Source organism: Etheostoma spectabile, unplaced genomic scaffold, assembly GCF_008692095.1.
Source record: "Etheostoma spectabile isolate EspeVRDwgs_2016 unplaced genomic scaffold, UIUC_Espe_1.0 scaffold00003701, whole genome shotgun sequence".
Lineage (NCBI taxonomy): Eukaryota > Metazoa > Chordata > Actinopteri > Perciformes > Percidae > Etheostoma > Etheostoma spectabile.
In genome coordinates, this window is record NW_022603060.1 from 123887 (window position 1) to 149976 (window position 26090).

Genomic DNA, 26090 nt, shown 5'->3' on the forward strand with positions numbered 1-26090 from the left:
TGTGTGTGTGCGCGTGTGTTTGTGTGAGACAGGGAGACAAAGTGAGTGTGACTCTGAGAAAAACAGATGCAGTCCCACCGGAAGACGCAAAAAGACACACATGATACAAAGCGAGAGAGAGAAAGAGGAAGGGGGTTTGTGTGTGCGCGCGTGCGTGCGTGCGTGCATGCGACACACAGGTCCAGCTTTGGGCAATAAAACCACTTGAAGGAACGGTGACACAGGGGAACTTCACTGTGCAGGAACACACACAGAGACAGCTCACAAATATGCATCCTCATTCTGCCTCTGAACACTGACACTGAAGCAGCTGACCTCATCGCTGCAATAGCAGTTAAACATCTGCAGGTAAGAAATCCCGATATTTTTGGAGTCAGTTATCTCACGGCAACGTTTCCATATTATGCTGATAAACTTTGATAATAAAAAAAATCTGAGGAAGGACGGGTCATGTTTTTGTGTGGCATCAACTGCACAACCGGAGGTCAGTCTACCGTACGGATCCTGTAAGCTTAAAAATAAGGGCGACAGAGCCTTTGCAGTGGGCGTCCCCACCCTATGGAACAACCTCCCCATGCATATTGAAGCTGCACAGACCCTACAAACGTTTAAATCGCTGTTTAAGACGCACCTGTTTGCTGTGGCTTTTAGCCCTCGTTAACCTGGATTCTGATGTTTTAAAGTGTTGTTGTTCGTCTCCCTTTGGTTGTAGTCATTTTTACACTTGTTATTGATGTGTTTGACATCGACCCTGTTCAGCACTTTGGTCAACTGTTGATGTTTTTAAATGTGCTATAGAAATAAAATTGATATTGACATTGTATGTCATGACTCCTGACTTGAGCACCAACCATCAGACATGGTTCACTCTCCATCCTGGTAGTGGTGATGTAGCCAGGAACTGATAAATATGCATGCTCCTGCACGCAGCAGAAAACTGGTGCAATGATTTTGATTAGTATCTGTAGCCACATGCGCTGATACCGTGGTTGTTCGAGAATACTGAGCACCCATGGGTGCCAGGTTACCAGTAGGCTACATTCATTTAAAATAAAACATTGCAGCATAGTCATAGCGTGATTGGTTATGTCGCTGTCAGTCCAATGCTCCGTTGATTCTTAATTTCCCACGAAGCTGTTCGTGGTTACGTGTCAGTTAAACTTTTCATCTCTTATCCGATCTGTATAGTCAGACAGAGACAGACAGACATACATACAGACAGACAGAGACAGACAGACAGAGAGTCAGACAGAGACAGGCAGACAGACAGAGACAGACAGAGAAACAGAGAGACAGACATACAGACAGACAGAGAGACAGAGAGTCAGACAGACAGACAGACAGTTCTATGTAACTCCAAAACTTGTCTGTGTAGCTGCTTTTACCCTCGTGAAAATCAACACTTTTGTTGACACTTTATCAATGTTTTTAACCTTTTTGTCCCTTTTTTTTCAACACTTTTGACGCCGTTTTTCAATGTCTGTCACTTTTTTTGACATTTAACACTACGTAACACAAACTTATTAACTTTAGTTTTACAGTTATTTTTGCAATTTATGCTCAATAAACCTCATTTATAGGAAATTATTCCTAATGTTTGAGTTAGAGAAGCAGAAGTTAGGAATTATTTAGACTAAAATGAAAGGAGTGTATATTGATGGATAATCACAGACTGGAATATGTCAACTTTTACTCAATACTATTTCAAAACCACTTCCATTTTTTTTTCAAATGCTATAAAATTGAATAAGACGCCCCAAAATTAATGAAAGTAGAGATTTGTACTTGCCAAAGAGCGTTGTGTGGAATCATGTTATTTTGGGGAATTACAATTGGGACCATTGATATAGGAAAACGGGTCTATTGGACCCGGGGACACCATGAGGGTTAACAGGCGTGCGCCCGTGAGCACCCACGGAGGGAAACATGAATCAGCACCTTTGTCTGCAGCTAAAGTGTATTTAGACTGAGCCCGTCTCTGTGTTTGCGCAGACAGTGCACTCTTCATCTAATCACTTAAAAGGAACCATGCACTGCATGTTAAATCATAATCCAATGATCCACAGCAAACCTGGCGGACTTAGCTAAAAGGTTACGGCCAGGTCAGGCAGATCCTGGAAAAACAAGTACTAAGGGAAGGACAAACTATTTATGGTGTCTGAGTTTGATGTTGTGTTTTACTTCATTAAAGGTTTTCTAAGGAAATTGTCATCTTCTCAAATGGTGCAATTTTGGAAATTTTCAGTTGTCTCGTCTGCATTTCAGAAAAGAAAAACAAAACAAAGAAGTCTTACAAAATAAACCCAAACTGTGTAGCGGTGATGCTTTTGTGTCTTTCTTATATTATCTATCTCATATTGGCCTTTAGAAGGTCCATACCCCCATGCTGGGAACCCCTGATTTATTGTGTGTAGTGAAATAGCCGGATAACGGCAAACAGAAAGCGTCAGTTAGATTAAATATAAATTGAAAGATAATTGTCTAATCACTAATCTAATCACTAATCTGGTGATTCGGAGGTCAAAAAACATCTAGTTTACAGGTAGCTGTTCAGGCTGTTCTCATTCACACTCATACCTCCAAAAAAGTTATGCATCACTTCATTTGTATATAAGAAACGTAATTAGGCGTCCAGGGCTGTGTCAAGGAGGAAGTCAGACGACGTAGACAACACTAGGATTATTTTGACTAAGCTAAATGCACCTCATATTGACATTCTGCGTACATGGTAATTATCTCCTTTGTGATAGAGATAATTTTACACATTAGAGCTAAGAACCCAGAACTGGTTAGGGACTTGGATCTGGACCACATAGTGTTTTATAACATCTTTCACATGTAGGCAACACATGCTGATCCAACCCATCATACACGCACGCTTGGTCAGGATCCCCTCGCTGTCACTTTTTAATGCACTGGGTAGCCGACCCCTTAAGCGGCCCATACAGGGCAGGGCTGCCTCTAAGGAGGAAGTCAGGCGATGCAGTGTACAAAGTTCACGTAGGGATGAGGCCATCGGGGAAGAATGGGTCAAACAAACACAACTTTGACCCAGGAGGCCACTATTTGTGTCCCATGTGAAAGAAAACTGCAAAGTTACTTATGCTGTGTCACAAATGCACCCAAAACCCAATGACCCAAACCACAATCTTTTTTCAAATTTAACCAAAGGCCTAAGGAAGCTGTTGGCCCCTGGCTAAGAAAGCGTTGGCACTGGCCTGATCCTGGCCAAGTGGGCTAACACCAACTTTAACCCGGGGCTCGCTGGCCCTGTTCTGGTGCAGGGTTAGGCAAAACGTTGACAGTGTGAAACGGGGAAAAGTAAATGTGTTTCGTGTTCCGACTGACATTTAACCTCGGGTTAGTAAACGTGCAGTATTAATCTTAATGGCCTGGGATTAGGTTAACTCAGAGTTATAACAATGTTTGTGTCAAATCTTAGGCCAGGGCTAAAAGAGGGCAATGTGAAAAGCATTTAATGGTTGTTGGTTTTTACACTGCAGGGGCTTGCACATGTTGCACATGGCGCTCACGTTGCTGGAGCTTCGTACTTTGTAAAAGATGTCATATTAAAACTGTTAGAACAGCATTTAGATGGCTATATTTTCAACATGTGAGGAGCTGCTTAACAAGAACAGTTATAAACTTAGACTACTTTTATGACTTTCACTTTTCAACCAAATCTAGCAGTTTTCACTTGGATGCCTACCTGCAAATCACTAATATTTGGAAGCCAAAAACACTTATTGTAAATTAAACCCTTTGTGTGTGTGTGTGTGTGTGTGTGTGTGTGTGTGCGTGTGTGTGTGTGTGTGTGTGTGTGTGTGTGTGTGTGAGAGAGTCTGTCTGATATAATTTCCTTTTTTTTATTTTGCTAATTCTTTGACACAAACAATTAATTATCTTCTCGTGATACTTTTTACTGTTGATATGTCAACTTTTACACAATAGTCTTGCAATGCAGGCAGATAGTGGGATAGTTATTGCAATGTTTAATCAGATTGGTTCCCACCGCAGTGCAACGAGGGGTGTGTAGCTCTCACAGCAGTTGGAGGTTTGTGGTTGTTTGTGGTGCTGCTGTTTCACAAGCAAGATTAGGCTTATAAATGGTCTTTTTCATTGGTAATTTAACCCTTGGGTTGTCTTCCTGCCGACCTTGAAATTTAAAATGAAAAACCTTTTATCAAGGTCATGGTTGGCTATACCCTTTAGTTGCTTTCCCCAGTGATTTTGTCACTTTTCCAAGGTTTGTCAACTTTTTCTGAGCCTTTGGAAATTTTTACATTTGTCACTTTTTTGACAGTTTTGTTACTTTTTCCGACATCTCGTCACATTTGTCACTTTGACATTTGTTCACATTTTAGTCACTCTTGACATTTTTCTCTTTTTTTTTAAGTTCTTTTACCAATTGTTTTTTCTCCACATGCTATTAAATTGACAAAAAACACAAATTCAATGAAAGGTGGTCAAGTGATTATTTATTTACCTTGTGAGGAGTGTTGTTGGGAACCATCCACGTTACTTTTTTGGATAATTTGTTTGAAAGAAACCCCCATTTCTGATATGGAAACTTTTTGGAAAGGGGTCAAATTTGACCTGATGACATCAGGAGGGTTAATGCACTTCCTGTTAATCCCTATTTTTAAACATCTTTTTAATACTAACATCTTTTCACTTTTCCACAATCTAATGCCAACAACCACAGTGACTCAGTCTCGTCCCTCGGCCCAGATCATTGAACTTCCTCAAACAGATAGATTACATCAGCGATGTTATGTGTTCCATGTCTGAGCTGCAGCGGCGGCTTCAGAGAGCTGACAACTGAGAAACTTTCTTTAAATGTTAGTTGGATTTTACAGAGCAACATCCTGTTTTGAATTGGATACTCACTCTATCATCACTGACATTTTGGGTGTTTCCCTTGTTTCACTTTAGACAGAACCTGTCTCAGGAACGAAGGGGGTTGGTACTGAGATGGTAGACACCTGTGGCTAATCAAAGGTGCACGACATGTCCCAACGAGCCTCACAGAGCTTCTTTTCATGTCATGTCCTGAGAAGTCAAGCTTGTTTTATCGCTGGTACACGACATCACATGTGCGTGTGAAGAATGAAAGAAAAGAGTTTGATTAAAAAAAAATCAACTATTTTTCATTGCCTGCATGAGTCATGTGTTTTGCTTCAATTACAAAAGTATTTTTTAAGTGTTAGACCGGCAGCTGATGTTGTGCAGTAGTTTTATTAGATTAGCATGAGAAATGAAACTGATGAGTATCTCTTGCTCATACATGGACGAAAGATAAGACTACTCAGGAAAATGTCAGAGAGCACCCGCAAATGATACACAACAGAAGTGACCTGTGTAATGTTATCTAAGGAATTTAATACTTTTCACATAAACCACTCGTGTGCGAAATCTTACGATTGATTTTGCTGTTTACTTTTATTTTAAGTAGGACATAAACTCTTGTCTCCTGGGTGAAGGTCCTGACTCATCAACCACCCCAAATTTGCTCCTTACGCGGAATTTGGCGCTCCAATACTTTGTCACCTTACTTTCTGCTTAGTTCTCATCATAATTACTACAGCCACTTTTCAGGGGGGTGGACAGTCTCAAAAAATAACTCATTCGTTTTTTTTTTTACCTGATACAAAATGAGAGGATTGTCTTATCTCAGTTAATATAAGATCATCACTTTCATCTCTGAATTCTCAGAAGTACAGCTCCGGTTCAAAGTCAAAAAGCTCAGTCAAAGGCTTTTAGTACATAAGTACAAAAGTACATAAATACACCTTCTTGCAACTCTTGCTAGCTCGCAAGCTAATCCCTGTTGTACATGCACGAATCAGCTGGGTTTGTTGGGAAAGTGTGTGAGGAGCCATTTCGCCATGAGAGTATAGGACTGCTAATATGCTAATATGCTGTACAAAAGTTTGTTAGGTAATCTCAGACAAAGTTTGAACATTTAATACTTTATATTAGACTTAAATACATTAAAACATTAGCTTAATACAAAAGAAAGCACATAAAGCCACGTCAGACACACATACCATTTAACAGGAAACAAAGAGTGTAACAGTTGAAGTTTCACACCCATAATTGTATTTTTAGCCAATACACACACACACACGTGCGCACACACACACACTCTGACATGTGTAATTATACAGACACCTTGACGCCTTCTCAGACACAAGGACAATGACTTATCTGACTTGTCTCTCTCATACACATACACATACACACACATACACACACACACACACACACACACACACACACACACACAGAGTTTATCCACAAACACATAATTCCCTCCGTTTTCACAGCATTAAATACAGATAAAAGCTTGTGATCAGAAAAGATAATTCGTTTGACGAAGGTGTTTCTTGCCCCTCATGTTTCACTAAGACCTCTTGGGTAGAGGGTTTTTAGCATGTCAGTAAAAGAAGAAGTAACCCTAAAACCGGCTTCGAAATTATAACCTTTGTTTGACCAGGAACCTGAGTTCAGTCTTCTCACTGCTGCAACATAAGAGAAAACCGGAAGGAAACAGAGTTGTCTTTGCAATAAACAATTTGAATATTTACCACACAAATGTGATATTCTGTTTGACCTTTCTGACAGACCAGCATTCTACGGGTAGCTGGTGTTAAAACACAGTGTGTTGAGTTGATAAAGAGTGTGTAGATTATAAAAGATGTGAACAGACCGTTCTCCAACTCGTCACATACCAGTCCGCACTTTGTGCGTTCGGAGACTTGAAGTGCTGACCAACCAGTTCCCAGACGTTCACACGAATTGAACGATACGCCCAAAATAAACTCATTGTGGAATTTGAAGATGATCGGTATATTTCATGAAGTTGATGCATGATTCTTGCACTTTTTGGGTAGTACCCATGTTTAAATGAATTTATTGTAAGTACTGTGGATTCTGCTTTGGCATAAAAATGTAACGTAATTTACAAATAACTTCTCCAGTCAGATTAATAATGTGTGTCCTAAATCCACTTATCGATGCACTCCTAAATCAATTCAGCTGTTATCCTAATAAATGTACTTTTTTGCTGCAACTAGTCTCTCCTGATTTAAACATAGCTCAGCGTAAATTCTCTCAGGAAGAGCTAATTTAATCAAAGCTCCCTTCCTAAATGGAATCAGCTGGTGGAGGCGTTCACCTTCCTGCTAAACCAATCAGAATCGTACACAAATTGCAAGGGCCAAAAACAGAGTCACAACCCCGGTTTAAATCTGTTTATCCCTTTGCTATCAGCTGTCGTTTCAGGCAAAGAGTGCAACCCTCCACCCCCCCCACCCCCCCCTCCCCCCACCCTCCACCTCCAGCTGACCGGTCCGGAGTCTTCGGGCTACTTCGCCGCTACCACCGGTGTCTAGATTCCATTGGGGGGGTCTGATGGTTCTCTACTTCTAAATAGATATGCAAAATATTCGTATGGCAAAGGAGTCTAATCGCCAAAGACGTTGTACATTTTATTGAGCTGTACAATAAACCTCATTTGCATGGCTCCAAACATGTATCTCCTGATTGAAAGGATAATTGAAAAAAGTGGGCTGGGATGGCCTCCACGTGGCTCTCTCAGACCAATTCCCAACTTGTCAAATACCAACATTTTGACTAGACTGCCTACAATTGATCAAAGGTTTTTTGCCCCTTTTCAGGCTCTGCAGAAACGAAACAAACTGTATTTTCATACAGCCTTTAACTAATCCACTGTGACCCCCGTATCCCCTTGTTACATTTTATCCCTCGTTGTCTGTTAGAGCCGGAGTTATATGCTGGGTTACATTTTGATTTCCGTGTATTCTCTGTTTTACAGCCACACAATGTCTCTCAATGACTCCCTTCCCATTCGTAGTCTTTCCAAGAAAGACCAGGCGACAACTGTGGACATTGACGCCATCATGGACAACCTCTCCATCGTCCTCTACACTCTGACTGTCGTGCTCGGCATCCCAGGGAACTTCATGGTGATCTGGGTGGCCGGCTTCAAGCTCAAGGTGGATATACAATAAAGTTACAAATAGGAAAAATAAATGTTTTCCTGAAGCTGATTTTCCCGTTAATGTGTTGCTGATTTCCATGAAGAGATATTATTAGTGCGTTCCATTTGCACTCGGATGTCTGATTTGCCGAGATCAAAGTCTGAAACATTCCCCCTGACCTCAGATTTTTGAGCTCAGAACCCAGGCAAACGCCAAGTACCCCGTGCTAAAAAATCCAACAGGGCTGCTCCTTGCATCAACAGTTGTGAAAGCTGTAGTAACATACAATTATTAGCACTTCTGTCTTATTTGTGTCTCACTAAATCACTTTGTACACGCAGCGCTGTCCAACTGTCTGCTTTGTTACTTTTCTTGAGTAAATAAGTTAAATCAGTACTTCTACTTTTACCAGAGTATGTTTTAACACAATTATCTGTACTTCTGCTTGAGTACGGGAAGTGAGTACTTTTCCCGTCTCCGTGCATGGGTAACTGATGTGTGATACACGGAGGAGGTAGTTTGCTGGGTGATAATCAGCTTGTGTTGAAAAAAATTAGTGTGATATTTAAATATAAAATAGCTAATTTCTGCATTCCGAAAACCAACTTAATACTGCTGTGTTATTAAAGCGTTCAGCTTGTGTACGCTGCACAATGTTGGTTGGGTCCCACTCAGGACTTCTTTGTGCTAACAATACAAGAAATTCTCCTTTCTGTCTCGATTCCCCTTCCTAGTTTTTACTTTTAATTTCTTCTCTTCTCCTTTCTCCTCAGCCAAAAGTCACAAACGTGTGGCTGGTGAATTTGGCGATTGCTGACCTAATCTTCAGCTTCACGCGGGTCTTCTCCCTCACTAAGAAGCTCTTCTTCGACCACTGGCCCTTCGGTATCTTCATCTGCAAGTTCAACGGCTTCTTCAAATACGCCAACATGTTCTGCTCCGTCTTCCTGTTGGCTGTGATCAGTCTGGACCGAGCGCTCTGCGTCTGGCAGCCCGTCTTCACCAAGCGACGGCGCACCCTGTGGGTGGCGAGGGTGGTGGCCGTCTGCGTCTGGAGCACCTCGATCCTCTTCAGCGCTCCGTACTTCGTCCACCGCCAAGTCTACCTGGGGAAGAACAACCTGAGTAAGTGCTCTTTGGAAGTGAAGGAGTTGAAGGAGGGGCGCAGCAGCACTAAACTGGCTCTCTACTCGATCCGCTTCCTGTGCGGCTTCATGTTGCCTTTCATGGTCATCCTCATCTGTTACATCCTGGCCGGAATTGGCATCCGACGCACCCGCCTGTCCGGGAAGTCCCGCCCCCTGCGCATATTGGCATCATTAGTTGTAGCCTTCTTTCTGTGCTGGGCGCCGTACCACTGCCTCCTGTTGGTGAAAATGGTGGACAGTAAGAACGCCGTGGTGAAGATCTGGCACCCGTTGGCGAAGGGCGTCGCCTACTTCAACAGCTGTGTGAACCCACTGTTGTACTTCTGCGTGGGGCTGGACGTGAGGGGGCGCTTCGGGCAGAGTCTGGCGGGGGTGTACAAGAGAGCTCTGGCAGACGACGTGGATGGACAGACGTCCCTGTCCAACGATCGCTCCTTGGAGGACAGCAGCGGGTCGAAACACAGCACGGCCATGGTGGCAGAAAGGAGTCAGACAGTAATGGCCGTAGCTAAAGTCTGAGTTTCTTTGAGCATTTATAAAAACCATAAAAGCTAGAGAGTTCATTTGTTTTATAGCAGAAAACTAACCTTCTGTCATTTGTGATATTATGACGCACACTTGTGATGACGTCATCACATTTCGTGACGTCCGGTGCAAATCCGCGTGACACCCTTCTTAAACCATCAAAGTGCCTTTATGAAAATGCTCATTAAAATAAGCAAATCTCAAGAATGAGAACATTTAGAGTTTTTGTAACATAAATATTTAGTTTAGTTTCTACAATCAGAAATCGTTTGATCAATGTGTTTTGTGTAATTGTTGAGTTAAAGTTAATGAAAACACATGTTCGATTTTGTTTGTATTATTTATGACACAATTTCAATACTTTTATTAATTATAATGGTTTAGTGACTTGCATAACTTTTTAGCTCAAGTATTGATTTTAGGAACATGAAGCACTCCGGTGGTAACTCAGTGCACATTGACAGTGCATGAAAATAACTTTAGTCTTGAGGAGAGAATCATCTGGAATGGCTTTTGAAACCGCATTCTACATCTGCCATTCAAAAGAACATTTTTTTTTTTTCATTTCACTTCCTTTGCTGATATATTGAGGTCAGAATCATATTTTCCTGTAAAGTTGTGTTTTGATGCATGTGATTAAATTCACAGATGGAAAGTGGAAGTGTGGTGAGTGTGGAGGAATAGGAAAGAAGGCAGAGGGAAGTGAGACTATTAAAAGGAAAGCCAGTTATAACTTGACACTGTCTTGTGGTCAGGGGTCACATTGAAGGGTAGTTGAATTGAAACTGTACAGCAAAATAATCTGTCACATGGTTTCTCTGTATATTTTTTGTTTTCTATAATCAGAGGTGCTCCAAAGGGTTTTATGAGTGTAACAGTACGCTCAGTTCAAAAGGGGACGGAGAACTTATGACTTTTATGGGACAAATACATCTGGATAATAATAAAAAAAAGGTATTTCTGGAGTAGCAGTATCATGTTGAACGTCCTGAATCTCACTGTGTTACACTTTGATTTAAATGTCATTGCAATGAACCCTTCTTTGTTTGTTGTACATTTCTGTAACGTTTCGGTAGCCCATATTACTTTGTAAATAATATAAAATTATTGAGGGACTGTTTGTTGTATGAAAATAAGTTGTGGGAAACATGTTTAAACTGTTTAACCCTCATGTTGTCCTCGGGTCAAATTGACCCGTTTTCCTACATCAATGTTCTTTTTAACTCCCCAAAATAACATGACTGATTCAACGCTCTTTGTCAAGTACAAATCTCTACTTTCATTAATTTTGGACATCCGGCACAATTTTATAGCATTTGCAGAAAAGAGCTTGAAGTGGTTTTGAAATAGTATTGAGTAAAAGTTGACATAGTCCAGTGTGTGATTATCCATCAACATACTTTCCTTTAATTTTAGTCTAAATAATTCCTAATTTCTGCTTTTCTAATTCAAACATTAGGTATAATTTCCTATAAATGAGGATTACTGACCATAAATTCCAAAAGTAACTGTAAAACTAAAGTTAATAAGTTTGTGTTACGCAGTGTTAAACGTAAACAAAAGTGAGAAACATTAAAAGTGTTGAAAAAATGACAAAAATGTAAGAAAAATTTAAAACCATTGATAAAATGTGTCAACTAAAGTGTTGATTTTCAATTTTGACGGGAAGACAACACAAGGGTTAACTGTGCAAAAGTTGTCGACAGCGGCCACAAGTGTTTGTGGTACTTTATTAATAAAAGAGTGTGAACTGTTGTAATGTTGTCAGTACGCTGTCTTTGGCCATCGTAATTTGTATGGTAATTGAAGATTTAAAGAACATACCCCATTTCAAGTTTTTTTTCAAATTTGTCAATTTTTAACCTTCTTTCCAAAAAACGGATTTAAAGTTCTTCAGGACATTAAGATTGATTTATTTGATTAGGACAATGCACATTAATCAACATTTCTGTAAATATGCCCGTCGGCTAATTTTCAGCAGTAGTCAGAGTTACCCAGCATGCATGTCTTTCTGGTGGGAGGAATCCGGAGCATCAGGAGGAAACCCACACAAACACAAGGGGGGGAAAACACACACAAACACACACACACACACACACACACAGGCCCTGCCCGGACCGGGGATCAAACTCTGCAGTGCTAACTTAATGTGAGACAGCAGTGCTAACCACTGAGCCACTGGGCTGCCTCGCACTTAGACATACAGTCGGCCCTCCAAGACCACTCTACAAAAGTCAGAAGGTGTGTGTCTGTGTGTGTGTGTGTGTGTGTGTGTGTGTGTTACATAACTTACATACATGAATGAAAAAATGTCCAACACTAACTTTTGCTTTCACACGGTTTGATGTTTACATCAAACTTTAAAGACTTTATTAATGGGAATTTCTAAATATATTCAAGACAATGATGAGAAACAGACACAACACATATTTTAAAATGTAGCGGTAAATATATATGTAAAATCTGTAAATATAATATAACCTTTCACAAAGCCTCTTGCAAAATTCTCCTTTAAGAACTCCTGGATTTTTTTAACAGGCAACCGTCTAACACACTCCGAATGACAAAAGTTAAATAAAAGGAAATGACAAAATCAGGATTAAAGTGATTAAAGTTCAAATGGACACAAAGCCAGGTGAAACATAAAATATTCCCCACTTACATTTTTAATGATAACCTTCAGTTTAATCTTTCTATTGATTGATTGACAGTGAGGTGTCAATGCAAAAGCTTCATAGTAAAATAAATTTAAAGTTAAATGTAAGTTCAGATCTTTCAGATAAAATGAAAAACTTTCTTTTATTATGTATCCACATCTAATTTTTTACATTCAAATCACACACATGCACACACACACACACCTAGCAGTGAGCCTATTGAAGATGTGACTAATGTCCTCGATTTTAAAGGTCTAAAACTCTATTGGTCCTGACAAAGATAGGGGACACACACACACACACACACACACACACACACACACACTCACCGAAACAAACTAAAGTTGCTTGTTTTCCCGTTTCAGTGGAATCTCTGTCGTCAGTTTCATGAGACGTTAAAAAGTTTCTATAAATATCATAAAGTCAAATAGAAGAATTTTATAAATAATACAGTTGCGGTTCCTCGTATTTTACACCAGAATTCCACCGCCGTAGCTGTTGAGGACCCTTGAAAACACCAAGTCCTCGTCGTCATCGCTTTCCTCATCGCTTTCCTCGTCTTCGACCTGCAAGGAATTCAGACGATGAGTTCCCAGCAGTGCTACCACACCTAGATCATATTTCCGTGGTATTGAAAAGGGTGAGGTTTAATGCTGTTGCCTCCGTTTTTATGTGTCTGCATCTGACACGTTAACTCGCCCTTTCTAAATGGAGCTGCTCCCAGTCATTGTGCACTTGCTTGCTTACATGCTCTCAGAAACCAGAAGCTTAACAAACCTTTGGAAAACAACAACTTGACTTCGTCACTCAATAGTTATGTTGTTATACGAGTTCAGAACAAGAACAATGAAACTAGATCACAGCACGTACGCTAGCTGAGAGCTGGCGTGTTTCATTTGATTTACAGATGAGAACGTTCATTTCAAGTAACATCATTGCTGCTTTTTAATCTGTTATGAAGTAAAATCTGCACTATAGTGTCACATAAATTGATTTTTCGACAGTATTGTGCTTTGAGAAAGGTACGCGTTACACAGTATCTGTGTGGTTATAATGGTTATATGGCTGTGGCCCAAACATGAGGGTTTCATATCTTAGATTGCTTTGTACTGTATTTTGAAAACCCTTTACTTCACTGGTTACTGAAGGCCCTGCATGTAATGTAACATGAGACACCTCAGCCCTGTCTCAAAACGTATAGTCACTTGCAACTAAACTGCCTTCTCAATTAGAAACGTATTTCATTACTTTTGATGTATCACAAATACATTTCTAATCAATGTCCGCATTAACTGTCTTCGTAAGTCAAACAAACCCAGGACTTTCACCCCGGAGACCCCTGCTTGTGTCCCGTGTAAAACCAATGGTCAACGTTGAGTTATTTTAACTTACGTTCCTAAGTTAGGATACATAATATACTTCACCGATGTCACATTCAGTACAAAATGTACTTAACTTATGAATGCAACTTCAATTAGGTAGTAACAAAGGCACTATTTGAACCAAACCATTGTCTTTTTAGGAAAAGATAATGGTTTGGTTCAATAGTGCAATTTTACTGCATTTCACAATTTTAACCACGGCCAAGTAGTTGCACTAGTAGTAGCACTAGTAACTGTGGTAGTAACAGAGGGTGGGGGGAAAAATTGAAAATTAATCTAGCTTGGTATCAAGATATTTTCCATGGCAATACTGTATTGATACACGGACGCCAAGTAGCGATCTAAATTGCACATAAGAATTCTCTCTTTGCTACTAGTATAATAAATCAATTGCTTTTCAGTCCACTCAATGGAACACTGAAGTGAAATGATGAAAAATGTTGACAAAGTTTTCCTTTGGGGACATCATTTTTAAAGTTTGAAAACGGTAATCAATTGCAACATATGGCAGAAAATCGCATAATGTTTAAAACCATAATAAGATCGCATTGTGACATAAGTATTGGGATAACATTGCATTGCGGGGCCTCTGGTGATTCCCAACCCTAGTATTAACAGTATTAAAGCAGTGGTATATACCTCTTTGAGTGGCTGTTGCTCTTTTTGGTTTTTAGACATGGACTCTGTATCCAGGAAGGCCACATAATGGATCAGGGTTTGTATTCTGAAAAGAAAAGAACACAACAGGAACACTAATGACTGATCTTTTTAAATCTGTGAAAATCAAACGCTGTTATTTAAAATATACTTCTGTGCTTTGAGCTGACACAAGGTGATTGGTTACCTGTGGTACAGCATGGCTAAGAACTGGATGAAAACCAGGAAGATAAAGGTCAGGATGAACATGAAGCCCAAAGGCTCGATGGCGACGTACTCTCCAGTGTAGTTCAGGTTGATGTCAAGCTTTGGCACCTGGATGAAGGGAGTCGAATTCAAGAGCTGGAGAGTGAACGTTGATATGAGCCAGAAGGCATTCAATATGAAGTAGATAAAGTTAATCTGTAAAAAAAAAAGGATTCATTTTATTTTATGGTGTAATTTACATTCAAACACAGCATCATCAAAGCGTTTTGCCAACATGTACTTCAATTCTCCACTTAAACACACACATAGTTACCTTGTTTCTCAACTCATTGAGATTGTTAGCCATTTGTTTCTGTTCCTTTTTGTTCTCAGGAAGAGGCTGTAGGTATTTGGCTGTCAGCTCTCTGAAGAACTGCTCCTCATCCTGCAGAAAAATATAGAACATCTTTCAATAAAGTGTTCCATGTGTTTCAAAGTAGGTTTGGAAAAATATATTCCATTGTATCGTATACCCTTGTTGTATTTTATGGTGTTTGCCAAAGTTAAAAAAAGGACAATAGCTGTACAAATGTTAACGTGACATTCACGGTTTTTGAAGAAAAAAAACTACCTAATAATAAAGTATTTTCATAGTGTTAAGTGTTTATCATTACGTTTTAGTAATCACTGCACATAAGTAATATTCCCTCTTTGGGATGAAGGTGGGGTTAAAAATGTATGTGTTGTGGCATTAGCTCAGTCTGTGGGGAGTTGGTTGGGAACCGGAGGGTTCCTATACGGACCAAAGTATGGAGGAGGACTGGAGATACCAGTTCACATCCTGGCCACTGCCAAGGTGCTTTTGAGCAAGGCACCAAACCCCCAACTGCTTGGAGTGAGGCATTGACAAATGCCTCACTCTGACATCTCTCCATTTAGTGCATGTATAGATGTGGTATGCTGGATGGTGTGTTGATGAGGAATCCACTTGACACTGTCTTTGATTTTAAAGGTTTATTATATCAAAGAATTTTCCGCATCAATTTACAAGCTCTGCAGAAGCTGGGAGAGCGACTTAACCCAATGAACACTGTCCTCATACACCAAGCATTGTCTTTATAGGGTAGCATGTTTAGATGACAAGTTAGGTAACCTAGAAAGTTATGGGGGGAAAAAGTCAGAGTTGATAGAAGGGGGCCCCAAAGTTAACAAAAAATTCCTTGAACACACACAGCCACCAATCACAGCTCTCCACACAGCCACCAATCACAGCTCTCCACAAAGCGCCACCAATCACAGCTCTCCACACAGCCACCAATCACAGCTCTCCACACAGCGCATCCCTTTCAAAGACCACTCCACTAAGATGTAAACCATTGACCTACTGCATTAGTGCATGACAATGCTGCATACCAGAACCTGGTTCAAATGGATGAGTCATTAAATACTACAAAGGTACTGAGCATGTGTGTGTAATTCAGGCCTGTGTGTAATGTGTGTAATTACAACACAGTGTAAATTGTAATTTCCCCTTGTGGGACTAAAAAAGGATATATTATAATATTAAGGGGGCACCCTTTGCCCCCCTTTGAAGTGCCGCTGTTAGTTGTCTGGCAATATTGCAAAGGGACGGACAGAAACGATCACACATAATATTTGGCAGTGGTAATACAGAGACAGAGGACAGTTAAAATTAGACAATTATGGCAAGCGATGAAAAGATAAATTCGTACCTCGTCGAGCGTATCCTCCCGCAGGCGTATGTCATCAGACAAACTCTGCAGTTGTGTGATCCAACCTGGACAAAAGATTACAAAATATTAAACAACATGAACAAGTGTGAGTCATAATTTCTTGTAATTGATTTCTTCTTTCTAAATTTCCTCACATGAGGACTTACTGTGGTTAGGGCAGGTGGAAGCAGACTCCTTTTGCCTGGATCTAATTAAGAAATGACAGTCAGAAACAAAGCAGTGCAAACAATGTAGAATTGAAAAGTCATTATACAAAACATTTCACAAGATTAGTCACTCATAATATATGAGCCATTGCCAGTCCATTTGATGGTAATGTTAATTCTGAAATACATATTTCACACTGCTATTTGGCAGTTTGAATTCATCTAAAACATGCTGCACAGAATGTATTTATATTGTAATTTTTACATAATTAAGTTAATGATTATGTTCTTTTTTTGTATTTTTCTTTTCTCATGTTCCCTCTTTTACTTTTGCTTTGTCTTGTGCACTGTTTATAATTATACTTGATTTAATTGAATTGTTTTGGGCCCTTAGGCTTCTTTTCTTCCTTTTCTCCCTTGCACATATCCATTATATACATATGCATATCCATGCTCTATAAAGGCCGTTTTATGCTTCTGTGTTGAATCAACAGCACACCCCCGCAGACCCCTATATACTGGACCCGACGCCGTAGCCTGACGTGTACCTCTCAAAAAATGTAACTACACATCACGGCGAGGCACGTCTCCCAGCCGTGGCTTGGTAGCGTTGCATTTCCCCCGACTCATTTCCTGCTTCTTCTTCTCCATGAACAACATAAAATCAAAGCGAGGGATACATTTTCCTGCTACAGATTTCCCACTGTGGTCAGAAAACACAGAGGAGACACTTTGGTTCTCTCACTATGACTCTAGAGTCAGTCCTCACTCCGAAGCTAATCACCGTCACTCTCTCACTTCTCCCTCTACTCCCCCCACACATAGACATGCAGGCTCAATGCACACACCAGCACACATGTATAAACACCAGGCCACTTACGTAGGCTACGGCAAAAGCTCTGCATGGAGTCTCCGCAGAAGCATAAAACGGCCTTTAGTAGGTATTTTACTATACAATCGGTTTTAATTGTGCAAATAAATTAGGACCACCATCTGATCTTACCTCCGCTCCTCCTTAGGCACCCTCACTTCCTCCACAATAGAGTTTTGGGGTTGAGCGTTAGACTCGGTTGCCTCCATATTCTGCATGTCTAGGCTGACGATGAGCTCTTCGGCACTGCCTCTCCTACAGAGTTTTCCACAGCATTTTGCCGGCGAGAAGAACCGTGTGAAGGTGCTTTTGGCTGCAAGAGGAAATCATTGTTTTCAATTACACTCAAACAAACAATGGAACAGCATATTGTAACGGTATTTGTAGTAGTTTTGTCCATATCCACGGCGTTACATTTCCAGGATGTTCCGTTGCTTCCAGAAATTGCACCGGATTTCACTCTTTTCGGCCGGATGTCCGTTTCCTTCCTCTTTCTTTGTGTTAAATCAATTTGGTCAATTTCTGAGGACTATGGTTAACTGCTCCTCAGATCTCTGCAGGGTAAATCCAGACAGCTAGCCAGACCATGGGTCTAATCTGAGTTTTCTGTTGCACGACTAAAACAACTTTTGAACGTACACACGTTCAAAACAAGTTCCTTCCTGAGACTATTTTGCAGAGGCACTGGGGCTTTGACAATTGTGATGGTTTAAACAAATGTGAATAAACCAGAGCACGTTTCTGTCCCAGCCTGGAATGCTGTGTGGACTGGCCAGACCCTCCTTCGCAGTGCTGTGGAGGAGGGTCTGGCAATGTGAGCCTAGTAGTAGTTCAAATGAGGAAGTAATAAACAGTAATACGAAAGGGTCCTATGTTTGCATCAACATGTTAAAAAAACAACGGCCTTAGTAAAGACCTTTAGTTGTGGGAATTGTTGGGTTTCTGTAAATAACATGACAGAGTACGGTCTAGACCTGCACTTTTATGAAAAGCGCAATGAGATAACTGTTGTTGTGATTTAGCGCTTATTAATAAAATTTAATTGAGTTGAACAGTACTGACTGTGTAATTTAAAAAATGTAATGGTTATTGTTTTGCTCTTTAATCAATCCCACAACAACGTAACTTGTTCATAAGAACCGTTCAATTTTTGGGGGGTATTTACACAAAATTATATAAAGTCAGATTACAAATAAATGTATCTGCAATAAAGTACATTCACAAATGTACATGCATACTCAATATAAACCTAGCAATCAACTATGTGAGAAAACAGAATAAAACAAAACAAATGAAGTCAATTTGAACGTGGATGTTTTCACTGAAATTGAGGTGAGTAAATTTGATAATGACAAGAATAATTGTATTACAGATGCATGATAGTTTATCCAGAAATAAATAAAAAGTTGCTATATTACCCATTCGGTCCAGTACTCAACACTTAAAAACTGGCTTTAATATTTAGGGGTTTTATCGCCTGCATGCATAATAATCTAATCTAGTTTCTACACTACTACAGCTACTATCTACCATTCTGGGCTGTGGTTTGTGGGGTGGTGGCTGCTCCGGCTGCAGGCGCCCTCTCCCTGGTGCCCCAGGACACGTTGTTCATGTTGACCATGGCGTAAATCGACAACAGCAGGTAGGAGCTGGGGATGCAGAGGATGTAAAGAAAGCTGAAGCACACAAGGCCAATCTCCTGAGGATGCATGAGTGCCGTAACAATGTAAAAGCAGGTAAGGGCGATGAGGAACAAGCTGGAGGGAGTCAGGATGCTTTTGTCTTTCACCATGGTGCCTGATGAAGGAGAAACAGATGGAAAATGAGACTAAAAAGCAAAAGACCTTTTGGTTTTCCACAGGCTTTATTGGTTGTCAGGCTTGCGTACCTATTATGACAATGGTTGTTGTCATCATGAGGAAGGCGTACAGGATGCTCATGATTCCTGCGATAAGAATCTGAGTGTCTGGCTTGATCTTGAAGCTGATGCCAAGGAAGATAGCAGGAGGTATCAAAGCCATGATCAGAGCACCGTTGGGTTGAACGTCAAGCAGCACAGTCAAACTACCTGAATGATTGACAGGAAGCAAATTTAAAAAAAATGGTTTTATAAAAACATGGTAACCATGTAAGAAACTATGAACTCATTTACCAAGCCACATCCTCAATCATTAACATTGACCTCTAAGTACCTGCTCAATACGTGCTGGTTTTTCGCTTAATCATATTTGTAACTGCGATCCATTCCAAGATAGCTATCAGTCCAACTCAGTTTTCTCGGTTTGTCTGTGTGTCTGTCGGCCAGCAGGATTACAGAAAAGCTACTGGCTTTTTTTTTTACAATAAAACATTTTTTTGCATCAAGTTGCGAATTGCATGACATTTGACACATGATAAAACAGTAAAATCTTAATTCCATTACGACTGCTAAGCTTGTGTATTTGGCAGAAAAATAACAAAAACCAAGAACAAGCCTGACCTGCAATCATAAGGATGACGGTGGAAGGTACCAGTATGAACGAGACCAAGTTGAAAAGCTGGTAGACCATGTAGGGTCTAGACATGGACGGGTTCTTCTGGGAAATCAGGGTGGCAGAGCCCAGCAAGTCCACAATGTTGGCCATGGTGGACGGCACCCATCGCCGACGCTGAAAATAGCAAGTAAACATTATACAGTAAAATGTTAGTCATGGTTGTTTCTGTATTTCTGCAGCTTGCTGTAGTTTTGGTTAAACCAGCATGTTTCTGGTGAAGTAAAAGTAGACTCGAGCCACTAAACTATCACATTTTGGAGAACCAATATTTTAGCAAAATAAATTTCTTAACTGTTCTTACATTTTACATACTAATCAAACCATTACAGGGTCCACTATTGTAAAAGTGAGGTTTCCACTCCTTTTTTGATACAGCAGGTTGAGGTGCTATGTAAATACTGGAAAAGCGTCAAAGTGCTCAATCCAGAGAGAAACAGGCCCTACAAACAGAGCCGACTGGGCTTTTTTTGAGAAGAAAAGAAACAAAGCATTTCAGACAGTATAAGAAAAAATTGTTTTTTGAACTAAGCGTGCAAGCATGTTCTAGTAGAAATTCAAAATACAAATATGAACCTGAAAATGAATGTAGCATGGAAACTTTGATATTGTTTCTCTTAATTTAAAGTATATATGTAATAATTATGGATGGGATATATTGAAATTTCTGTAATTTTCACTTAAAGAGCAAACACGTGGCAGAATCCTCTTAAAGGACAGTTCCGGCACAAAATGACCCTAGGGGTTAAGAACATACGGTATGTGTACAGAGTCGAACGTTCTCTGGGACATGTCGGCATGCTAATCGAATGTGTCTCTAGCTTTAAACAAGCTACCGCAAACGGTAGTTAGCTTGCTAACGCTAGCTTTCGGGGCATCGGGTAAACAAACACAGGACTTTCACCCAGAAGACCGCTGTTTGTGTCCTGTGTGAAACCAAAAGTCAATGCTGATGCATTTTAAATTACATACCTAACTTGATGTAACAAATGTATTTACTTTAACCCAAACCACAATCTTTTTCTAAACCAAACTAAAGAAATGTGTGATTACACAACCTTAACCACATGTTAAAGTTAATCAAACTACCCTTCATGTTGAAAAGTGACACTATTGAGGTACCTAGTGTCTTAAAAAGTGACACCGAGGGATCCTGACCAAGCAGCCGTTAAAGACGAGTCAGGAGTGAGAATGTATTGGATGATCAGTAGCAGGCTGAGCGCACCACAAATCTCAATAACATACAGTTCTGAGTGGCATTTCTAATAACCTGGTTGTAAAACTCTTTAAACTCCTCTGGGGCATTGGTGTAGGCGTCAGCAGCCGCGCTGTACTCCACTCTCCATCCCTGCTTCAGCAGCAGAGTACACAGCCAGCGGTCCTCGCCTGCAGGGACCATTAGAGATGTCAGTGTCAAATCTACCTTAATCATGACACCATTAACTTTTTTTTAATGAGTTTGTCTTGAAAATCCACATTACTACAGTTTCTGTCAGGTAAAGTAGCTTTGTTTTTTTTGGTCAGACTTTTATATTTATTTAGCAGTAGTAGTCAACTAAATGGGCTAAATACTTTTCAGATTTTTCACGTACCTTGGTCGTATTGGATGTAGTGTTGAGCCTTTGAGGACTTAATGGTGTATTTTTTCATCACATTGTTGTCCATCAGCGCCGCTGCTCTGAACAGACTGAAGCAGCCGGGGCTGCAAAGCACGCAACCGAACACATGCTCAGCTGTCTTCTGAAGCCAGTGGCCCACAGCGTATTCAAACTTCTGGTACCAAACCATGGGACCTGTCAGCAAAATGCACTGTTACTATCTGCTACTGTAGTATTTGTCTGCAACAGCTCTTCAATTTGTAAAGTGATGATTGTCTTGAGAGGCAACTTTCTACAAAATCTACTAAACTATTCACAACATTTTTTATGTATTTTATCTTCTTAGATGTTTGCTGATTGGTCTAATATACTTCTGCCTTGTCTTTAATCAACAATCAAACTCATTTAATCCGGTTGTCCTCCTGTCCCTGTCCTTTCATCGCATTTGACCGACCTGATCCGGTGGGGTGAATCCTGCCACACGCCGCCCCAACATTTGGGTACGTTTTCAGACGATCAATGAGCAGCATCACAGCGGCCGGCTGGAAGTCTGTGTCCCCATCTAAAGCCAGGATGTAGGTGTTGTGCTTCTCTTTCTGGAGGAGCAGACACAGTTTTGCATTATATTGTAATGTATGCACTTGGTCATATCATGTGTGAGCATGTGTTTTTTTTTTTTAAATCTCACCTCAAACTCTTTATTCCGCTCACCCATGCCCTCGCTGCCTCCTTTCCCCCACCTTTCAAAATACTTGGTTGAAACTTTCCAGCCCAGCAGATAGTACAAGTACATTACCTGTAAAATATTCAAAAGCTATTCAGCAAACACACTCCGACACAGTCACATAAACATTTTAGCAACCCTATTTCCTTAAAGTTACATGTCACACTACTACATCTCACTGGCAGTAAAGGAAAGGCAATGACCGTAGGTGACGTGACATTTTAAAGCTACGAAAGGTTTCAAACTGGAAACTTATCAAACTCTGTTGCATGATTCTTTATTACCTGAGACCATCTTTTCTTGTGGCGGATGAGTTCTTTGTCCTTGAAGTGAACCATGATACTGTTTCCATGGGGCATGGTGACCACCAGACGTCCTCCGTATGGCGTGGTCACGATTTTCTGATCAGGGATCTGTTCCTGATTTTTGAAGAGGGTTTTATCGATGTTCATGAAGGTGCTGATGACAGAGGATGAAAGATACTTCAGCTTCATTTGAAGTGATCATTTTCTAGATCCCTTGGCATTGTGAGTATGAACTGTGATGTATCATTCCTTTATTTTACTATAAATAAAGATTGAGTTCACAGTTCTTACCCATAAACCTCTCTAATGATTTCCACGAGCATCTCTGCATATTCGTTGACGTGGCGCCCCCGACTACCAGGAACTTCTCTGAAGGCGTCGTCGAAGTAGATATGGGCTTCAAAGTTCACATCACTTGTTTCCCCTTCCTTCTTCGGCCTGTACTTGTCCAGTCTGGGGAGTTACAAGAATCACATCAAGCTTCTGTGACAATGATGTTGATGTTTAATTCAGGAGAATCAAAAGGGATGGACATGTACAATGTACCACGATTAAAATTGGAGGTTGTAACACTGCAATAGAGAGATTATGCTAAAAAGTTGTTTACCATGAATTTTCAGAATTTCAAATCTCAGGAATTTAGAGGACTCAAGTGATGAAACTTAACAATATGGTTATGAGGCAATAAAACTTTTGTATCTACTGTGTATTAAGTTTTGCGCTCCCAAGACAGCACTTTTAAGTGTCCTTGTGCATAAAACCAAATTTATACTTCCTCTATATTGTTGCTCTATAGGTGACCATAACAATCAAAATCATTGGGATAACAATAAAGCCAAAGACTGCCAGTGACATTTTAGACTCTTCTTCTTCTTCTAATGCTATGTGTCAGCTGGTTTCAGACTAAAAACCTTGCCTACCAACATGCAAGTAAGAAGGTGGGAAATAAAGGAAACAAAATACAAACAGGTAAATTACCGCCATGCCTAGATGGTAACCTTAGATTTACAAAAACTTACAAAACTTGCAAAACTGTGTCCTCTCTAACTCGGACGCCGGAGAGCTTCGCAGCAATTCAGCACACAACGGATAGTGCAGGACAGGAAGTCGAACACAGAAACAAAATAAAGCATCCAGTTAATTTTCCCCCCAAAAAAGACTGTGTCCTCGGCGGATCATATTTCATTGCACTTCACCTTGAAAACACAGAGTTGTTTCCCCTCTACTCCTCTGGACAAAAACAAACTGTTGTTGGTTTTGTAGTTCTATTCTACATAATTTCGCGAGATCTCGTGGGTTCTCGTGACTACAGCTGTCAGGCTGTTCCGCATAATATCCGGACCTGGTGGCCAAAGCGCAGCGGAGCTGATCCGCAGCTGTGCTGCAGTTGGTGGAAATCCAGGATAAGCCCGTCCGAGGACCTATCCTAACCATTACCATTCAACCCATCTTGCAAGACTTTTGCAAATGGTGGGTTGCCATCTACACATGACCTGTCTCTCGATTGTTTCTGTTTCCCATGAAGGCAACCATTTGTGAAACTTACCGAAATATTGAAATAAGGATCTTCATCATTTCATTGTAAGTTTCATGCCACATGGTCGCACATAGGAACACCTTCACTGGGTTGAGTGATGTGAATCTGGAAAAGACAAGATTCACAATTTTGACAAATGCGTTTTACATTGAAAAACTGGCAACAGTCCCACATACACACACGCTGCCATGTAGTTCAGTTTTGCAGCATTGTTCTGTCTAAAGGCCAAGGCTATACTTAGGTGAAATTAGTGGTTGTCAGTAAGTGTTACGCAATATGTTAGCATGACTCAGAGCAACACAGGTGTATAACAAATCTCTTAAAGTTAAAATTAGAAAGATAGAATCATGCTTAATGGAATTTTGCTAAACATTTGAAATAAGTTTTATTCCAGTCATCTCTACCCCATTTATTGTCTTAAACAAGCCAGAAACAGAAACCTAAACTAAACGTACAATCTCAGAATTCAAGTTTACAAACCTCACTTTGTAAGGTATTACTGATCACACAACACACAGAAACACACACACACTCACTGCTTCCGCTTTGCAGTCGTCTGGATGTCAAATCGAGTGTTTAGAAGCAGTGATTGCTCTAAAAATCCTCCTTCATATAGCCTTCTGATGAACAGGTCCTGAGTCCTCTGGATGCGATACAGACTGAGGTACCAGAGGTGGACAGTAGCCAACACAAGACCGAGCCACCAGGACACTGCCGAGCCTGAGGAAAAATCATTGAAAGGATTAAAGGAAAAGAAATGCTCTAACTGAACTGCAATCCTTAATCTGTGACAGTCTAAATTAGATGCTGACACTTTTTTTTTAATTTCCTTTTTCTTTGAACTTGCCACACCAGCTTCTATTTACCTTAGTTTCTTTCATAAATTTACACTAAAGCCACAAGAGAACCGGTGAGCTAAAGAGCTAAATGGTTATGGCCTGTATCAAACCCCCCACAAGGTATCATACATGCAATTTAAGTGTATTAAAACTTCACAATTTTTATATCTGATAATACACGTTTGGTGTCTAACAGTAGCTCCAGTTTATTACCTGTCAGTAGTCCGATGTCAGCCATCTTGGACATGTCCAGGAAGCACAGAGTGTGTGTGACATCCAGAACCAGCTGTGGGAAGACACTGCCATTCAGGTTTGGGGTTCTTCCATCCACAACTTGACTGCAGTAGCCTATGAAGTTGATTGAAGTCCCGTTCAAACTAGTTCTGTAGTCTTCATAGTAAATGATAACGGGGACAACAAACAGAACCATGACGGCCAGAGAGGCCAGGTACAAAGGCATGATGAAGCATCGCCGCAGGGCGTGCATCTTGCAGGCTACCAAAGAAAACCAGTGGCAGAGTGCAGATGAGATCAGCTGGACCCCGATGATGATGACTATAATTTTTGTCTCACGGCTTGGAATCAATGTCACGATTTCCCAGTCCATTTTGGCCAGAGGGACGTAGGCTCCGAGCACACAGGCGGTCACGGCAATCCTCAGCAGGCTGGTGAGGATATTAAGCATGTTCTGGCACCTTCTTGTGTCTCTACATAGCTCTCTCATGAAGACAGAGGTGCTGTTCACGCTGATAAGTCTCAAGTAGCCCTCCCACCAGTTCAACGACACCAAGAAGGACGCACCAACAGCCAGACCCACCCAAATGATCATCTTGCTATCAGTAGGATCCTTCATGATGTATAGACAGAGGAACAGGGCGTAACCCAGCAAAATGAGGATGAAGGCGATGATGGATGGCAGCAGGAAGCGGTTTCTTTCTTTGGCGGAGTACTGCGTGATCACCTGGAGGAGCGCAGAGAGAACGGCTACACCATTCAGAATTGTCACGTTGGTCACGATGTCTAAGTGTGGCATTGCCACTATGGTTAGAATCGCTGCACCCATAGCCACCAGGAACTCAAAGAACATGACCTGGAGAGAAGAAGTAGAACATTGACACATTTAAGAAGAATGTTTTGTTGGTGATTTTCAAGTTGCAATTCTTTTTTCTTTAAGCATCAGTTCAGCTTCACAGTTAAAAGAGTTAGGAGGGTTTCTACAAGTTA

The 26090-nt window shown here is 40.6% G+C and overlaps 4 protein-coding genes across 6 annotated transcripts; 1 reads left to right on the top strand and 3 right to left on the bottom strand.

Moving 5' to 3' along the window:
• Positions 1–139: 139 nt before the first annotated feature.
• On the top strand, positions 140–18189 carry LOC116676738 (C3a anaphylatoxin chemotactic receptor). 3 transcript variants are annotated; one of them, XR_004328819.1, is made up of 4 exons: positions 140–348; positions 7841–8021; positions 8780–10556; positions 18177–18189. XR_004328819.1 is itself a non-coding variant. In XM_032507645.1 (3 exons), exons 2-3 carry the CDS (start codon positions 7848–7850, stop codon positions 9671–9673), a joined length of 1068 nt encoding a protein of 355 aa, XP_032363536.1. In that variant the 5' UTR covers positions 140–348; positions 7841–7847; the 3' UTR covers positions 9674–11270. The 3 variants fall into 3 exon arrangements, 1 of the variants encoding a protein (XP_032363536.1); XR_004328818.1 differs by lacking the exon at positions 18177–18189 and adding an exon at positions 11359–11477 and having other exon boundaries at positions 8780–10838; XM_032507645.1 differs by lacking the exon at positions 18177–18189 and having other exon boundaries at positions 8780–11270.
• On the bottom strand, positions 12807–18754 carry LOC116676713 (chitin synthase). The gene is made up of 8 exons (XM_032507620.1): positions 18751–18754; positions 17465–17645; positions 16462–16502; positions 16295–16359; positions 14896–15006; positions 14563–14777; positions 14358–14442; positions 12807–12902 (listed from the first exon to the last, which is right to left on the bottom strand). The coding sequence occupies exons 1-8, from the start codon at positions 18752–18754 to the stop codon at positions 12807–12809; spliced, it is 798 nt and encodes a 265-aa protein (XP_032363511.1).
• Positions 18755–18854: 100 nt separating this feature from the next.
• On the bottom strand, positions 18855–22053 carry LOC116676714 (chitin synthase chs-2). The gene is made up of 6 exons (XM_032507621.1): positions 21916–22053; positions 21456–21656; positions 21134–21249; positions 19812–19980; positions 19221–19400; positions 18855–19129 (listed from the first exon to the last, which is right to left on the bottom strand). Exons 1-6 carry the CDS (start codon positions 21989–21991, stop codon positions 18855–18857), a joined length of 1017 nt encoding a protein of 338 aa, XP_032363512.1. The 5' UTR covers positions 21992–22053.
• A 29-nt stretch (positions 22054–22082) lies between these two features.
• LOC116676715 (chitin synthase chs-2-like) lies at positions 22083–22679 on the bottom strand. Its single transcript, XM_032507622.1, has 3 exons — positions 22470–22679; positions 22157–22257; positions 22083–22101 (listed from the first exon to the last, which is right to left on the bottom strand). Exons 1-3 carry the CDS (start codon positions 22677–22679, stop codon positions 22083–22085), a joined length of 330 nt encoding a protein of 109 aa, XP_032363513.1.
• Between the last annotated feature and the right edge of the window lie 3411 nt (positions 22680–26090).